At 40.5% G+C, this 5,375-nt stretch overlaps 1 protein-coding gene across 2 annotated transcripts in view; it reads left to right on the plus strand.

Annotated features, from left to right (window-relative positions):
- The window catches only part of LOC103609348 (thioredoxin domain-containing protein 11), a 50,982-nt gene that overhangs the window by 38,840 nt on the left and 6,767 nt on the right, over positions 1–5,375 (plus strand). For both annotated transcript variants that reach the window (XM_008593676.1, XM_008593683.1), the window contains 3 exons: positions 1,489–1,631; positions 2,131–2,240; positions 4,949–5,029. In XM_008593676.1, coding sequence (XP_008591898.1) covers positions 1,489–1,631; positions 2,131–2,240; positions 4,949–5,029 — 334 coding nt within the window. The remainder of the gene's footprint in view (positions 1–1,488; positions 1,632–2,130; positions 2,241–4,948; positions 5,030–5,375) is intronic.

Raw genomic sequence — 5,375 nt, forward strand, 5'->3', positions numbered from 1 at the left:
CTGGCTGAGCGAGGCGCGGGAGCAATGCCGAGGGTTGCGATCCCGTTGCCGGTCCCCGGTCCGGTACGGGGGCAACACTGAGGGTTGTGTTCCGTTGCCGGACACGGAAAAAGACAAAAGACAAAAGACAAAAAAAAAAAAAAAAAATGAAACAAATATGTATTTTTAAAGTGTTTCCTGGATTTTCCTGAATTTCATTCGGTAATACTCAAATGTCTGACGAGCTCATAATGTGTTCCATTTTGAATTTAAGTGTAATCTGAAAGAAGCCTTTTTTAGATTTCTTTCTGTTTTCTCTGCTCTGAAAAGTCTAGCTCTGCTGCTCTTAGTCCTATAGTTGTGACAGAATTTTTACTTTTTATTTTTACTTTTTTTATTTTTAATTAATTTTTTTTAAAGATGACTGGTAAGGGGATCTTACCCCTTGACTTGGTGTTGTCAGCACCACACTCTCCCAAGTGAGCTAACCAGCCATCCCTATACAAGGATCCGAACCCGTGGCCTTGGTGTTATCAGCACCACACTCTCCCAAGTGAGCTACAGGCTGGCCCTGTGACAGAATTTTTAGAGGTCCTTGTGAAAAAACATATGCTGTGTGTCGTTGTTGGTTTTGGAGAGTTAACTCATAAGTTAGCGTCTCTAGGGCAGTTTCAGAATTTAGGCTTCATTCAGATTAGGAAATAATTCTTGGTTTTATGTTTCAAAAAACAGCCAAGTGAGTGTTATTCAGGTGCTGATAATCAATTCTCTTTAGTATTCCCATAACATTTTTCACTTCCTCCTCTGCAGAGCATTTCATTGTCCATTAAGGCCTCAAAATGGAGGAAGGTAGAAGAAAGATAAGTGAAACTCATATTAGTTGTGTCATTTCAGATGAGGCATGGGACTCAAGAGGACAGAATTTGTGGGGAGGGTAAAACTGCTGGTTCAAGTTAGATTTTTTTTTTATTGTTTATGGGTTTTATTTATGTATTTTCCCACTACATATAATTGAGTTTATTTTTCTTAATCTCTTAACAAAAAACCATAGCTCCTTGTCCTCAAATTAATGATCATTGAACACCTTCCACATTACTGTAGCTGGTACAATTAATGCGTTTAGTTATGCTTAAAGGTCTTAGGGTTATAGGTCGAAATTTCTTGAAAATATTGTGGCATGTTGATGATTTATGCAGTCTCACTTGGCATCTGTGTGTGGACCAGTCCTTTTAGAAAAGAATAGGATGGAATTCCTAGCCTGTGAATATTAGAGCATCTACTGCTGCATGGTGTTTTGTTATCTAAATTACTGTCCACTAAGTTAATGCTACCAAAGCTAAACCTATTGTCATCCTGCGCAGCTTTGTTCAGGGTTTTGCTTGTAGGTGACGTGTTAAAAACATGAGCCTGTGAAGTCATTCCAGTTTTTAAAATGTGGAGTTTAAAAGTAGGCCAGCTATTCTCCTTATACCTAGAGAACAGTTGATCTCATTTTCTCTTTGTTTTTAGAGTCTTTTATTCAAAACTTCAGTGTTCTCAACAGTCCCCTGAAAAGACATCTCATTGGAAGTGATTCTGCCCAGTTCCCTTCTCAGCATTTAATCACTGAAGTGACAACTGATACCTTTTGGGAAGTGGTTCATCAGAAACAGGTATGGAGTCATGAGAGAAACAAAAATCTAGCCATCTATCCCTATGAAAATAATTTCCAAAGCTGCAGTTGGTGGGGTGAGTGGCTGTTTTTGATGAACAGAAGATTTACCACAAGACAGTCTGATTGTGGGACATGAGTGCATTACATGGAGGTTTTCTAGTTGCAGAAAGCCCTTAAGAGAGCACATAATTGGAAAGATCAAAAGATGAAATTTTTCACAGTAATTTCTGCATAGGCAGCATTTTATGAATGCCTGCTATAAGGAGAAGCCCATTTCTTTTTTTTTTTGTCCTTTTTTTTTTTTTGTGAGACCGGCCGCACCGTGCTCAGCCAGTGAGCGCTGTGAGCGCACCGGTCATCCATATATAGGATCTGAACCCGCAGGCGGGAGCGCTACCACCCTCCCAGCGCCTCACCCTCCCGAGTGCTCCACGGGCTCGGCCCAGGAGAAGCCCATTTCCCACTAGCAAGTAACCGCCGTCTCCCCCTTCCCACAGGACGTTTTGCTGCTTTACTATGCACAGTGGTGTGGCTTCTGTCCATCCCTCAATCACGTCTTTATCCAGCTAGCTCGCCTCCTGCCAGTGGACACCTTCACTGTGGCAAGGTAAGGAGGCCTGTTTGGCAGCACTCTGGGCCGCGTGCCTGTCTTCTCCCTTACTTGCCTCTTAGCCATATGCTTTGCAGGGCTCTGGCCTGGGTGAGACTTGGGTGGGTGAGTGAGTTTGTTAGATTAAAGCCATGGGCAAAGCCTTGTTGAAACTGACTTTTTTTTTTTGGCGGCTGGCTGGTAAGGGGATCCAAACCCTTGACCTTCCTGATGAATTCTGAGTGTTCCTTCTGTGATGTTGAATGTGTCTAGCTCTGATAGGCTTCATAGGAGGGTCAGTGCAGTTCTGTGGGAAGAGTGCTGATCTGGTCGCCAGAATGGCCCCCAAGTGGACAGCTCCTTGGTATACTGTGGGAAGTTGCCAGCCAGTTCTGGGACCCAGAGCAAATCTCTATTTGTGAAATTAAGAGGAATTTTTGATTCCAATTAAGAGGAAAGATTGATTGATATCCATATGTTGTAGTTTTGTGATTCCATGGGTACTGTATTTGGTCTCTGGAGTAGACAAAAAAAAAATGTTAAGTAGTTTTTTTGGGGGAAAAAAGAAGGCTCAAATACAGAGTTTTTTTAGATAATAGAGTATTGGATTTGCTAGTTCCTTTGAGAGGTAGAAACTTCCCAAAGTAGAAGCAGTTGAAAAAATAATGAAAGAAAGATGAATAGATTCCACTAGAAATATGTGCAATGAGAACAAATAAGGAAAACAGACTAAAAAGAAGGGACCGTAAGTATATTTTACAGCCTTTATATTTTACCTCTTATATGAGGGGTCTTCAAAAAGTTCATGGAAATAATTGGAGACAAATTTGAGGAGTTACTATGCTGAGAGATTTTGATATATGCATATTATCTGATGTAATCCTTGGGACACTCAGTGAAGCCAGTGTGGTTTTCATTCTCTTTATTGAGGAGGAAACTGAGGCACAGAAAGACTTGGTAACTTGCACAGAGTCACACAACTGGCAAGTGAGGGAGCAGGATTCAGTCAGGCATTCATACTCCAGACTCTGAAATTAAAATGGGTTTAGAAGCAGCTTAGAGGGATTCCATTGTGAACAAAGAACATGAGCAGGTTTTTCATGTAAAAGGAGAGAGAGAGTAAATTAACAAGTAGGGAAATTATAACCTAATAAAGGTAAATTAAAACAATAACAAAGTGTCATTTACACTTAATAAATGCTTCTAAGTGACAGAATCTTGTATTGATAAAGTGAAATTGGCACAGTTATAGCTAATGGAATGAGTAAATTGGTATAACCCCTTTTGGAAAGGATGTTGGCAATATTTGCAAGAAATCACAAAAATGGTTATATATATTTGACCCAGTTAATTTCACTTCGGGGAATTAAATAGGAATTCAGAGAGGCATGGGTGCTAGTCATTATAGCATTATTTATAACCAACAGTAGAGGAATGGTTAAGTAAATTATAGTTGGGCATTGGATGGCATTTTTAGCCATTCATAATGTTTTTCATGTAATTAATTGAAAAGAATAGAGTATGAAATATAACTGCTCCTAAAAATATGTAAGCATGTAAACTAAGCCTGATTGAGAATCCCAGAAAGAAGGTACCAGTTAGCCCAGTGGATTTTTACAATATTTTTCTTTTAATTTTACAGATTGCATTTTCTTTGAAGGAAAAATCAGGAGAAAAAAGCATTTGATTATGGAATATAGAGCTCAACACCACTTGTTCAAAAACTAGAACTCTAATGTTTTAGGTAGGCCATCACAGGCAGCAGCAGGAGTGGCATTTTGTTAGTAAAATTGTGGCAAAATCATTTTCATTTGGTTATGCCATTTTTAAAAACGAATTTCATTCTTTTGGACAAACACTTGGCACTGCTCCCCCCACCCTGGTTATGTTTTCTGAAAACTTCTGTGAAGTTGATGATTCAAAACACTTCCATCTTTTGTGTGTGCTGTCCATGAACATTGGCCAAGCTGCCCTTCTGCAAGGGTGGGTGCAGCTCTTCCTTCAGGGTGCTGTCACTGCTCCGTGTCCCAGCATGTGTGTGGGAGCCTCGCCGCATGCCTAGCTCGGTGCCCACTGCTGGAGGGGCACAGAGCAGTTGCCGTTAGTGCCATAGTACGTCACTGCTCCGTGTCCCAGCATGTGTGTGGGAGCCTCGCAACATGCCTAGCTCGGTGCCCACTGCTGGAGGGGCACAGAGCAGTTGCCGTTAGTGCCATAGTAACTGAGCATAGGTTGGGTGATTAGTACCAGTGTCATTTTCTGTAGAAAATTAATCTCATATTTGCTAAGAAAATACACTGCTTTGGGCCTCCATCCAGATTTACAACATATAAAAGAGGGTATAATTTTCCATCATCAGAAGGGCTTCATGTATTTTGCACAGTGATTTCCTATTTTTTTTTCCAGAACTAATTCAGAGATTAAAATAATTGGCCAGACCCTGTTAGGTGAATGAATTACTTCTGAGGTGTCAGTGAGGCATTTTTTGGATGTTTGTTTTTTTACATGTATTACCACTCAGTGGAAAGTTTCCATGTAGTGGAGAGTTGCATGTCCTGGAAGTGTCAGTGCTCGACTTAGGCCTGGCAGTGCACTAACGGAGAAGGGGCTGGTCCATTTGGGGGGCATGGAAAATTCACCAGGTTCTTTAATTATTTGAGAAGTTTCTTTCAAGTTGGAGATTTTTGGGCTGATCTTTTATTTCTTCTGTCCCTTCCCTTTGCCAGGATTGATGTGTCTCAGAATGATCTTCCTTGGGAATTTATGGTTGATCGTCTTCCTACTGTGTTATTTTTTCCGTGTAAAAGGTAATGCTGAATTTTTTTTACAGTATTGGGCAGATGGGATTCTTTTGTTGAGGTGTGAAAATGAAATGGGTTTAAGATATAAATGATTCATTCTGACTAAACTGTTTTTCAGAAAATATGCCATTCGGGACATAGGATAAAAGGAATGTCATGTGTGTTGCTGCTTGTTTTAAGAAGTTTGTTCTTTGCAGAGTTTGTTTCCTACACGAGCATGAATGTAGCCACCGGAATTTGTTAGCTTTCATGGCCTCTGTGAACATAAGAGAATACAAAGATTGACCTGAAGGGTGGGTGGGAGGGTGTGTGTGTGTGTGTGTGTGTGTGTGTGTGTGTGTGTGTGTGTGTG

Source organism: Galeopterus variegatus, unplaced genomic scaffold (assembly GCF_000696425.1).
Source record: "Galeopterus variegatus unplaced genomic scaffold, G_variegatus-3.0.2 Scaffold161, whole genome shotgun sequence".
Lineage (NCBI taxonomy): Eukaryota > Metazoa > Chordata > Mammalia > Dermoptera > Cynocephalidae > Galeopterus > Galeopterus variegatus.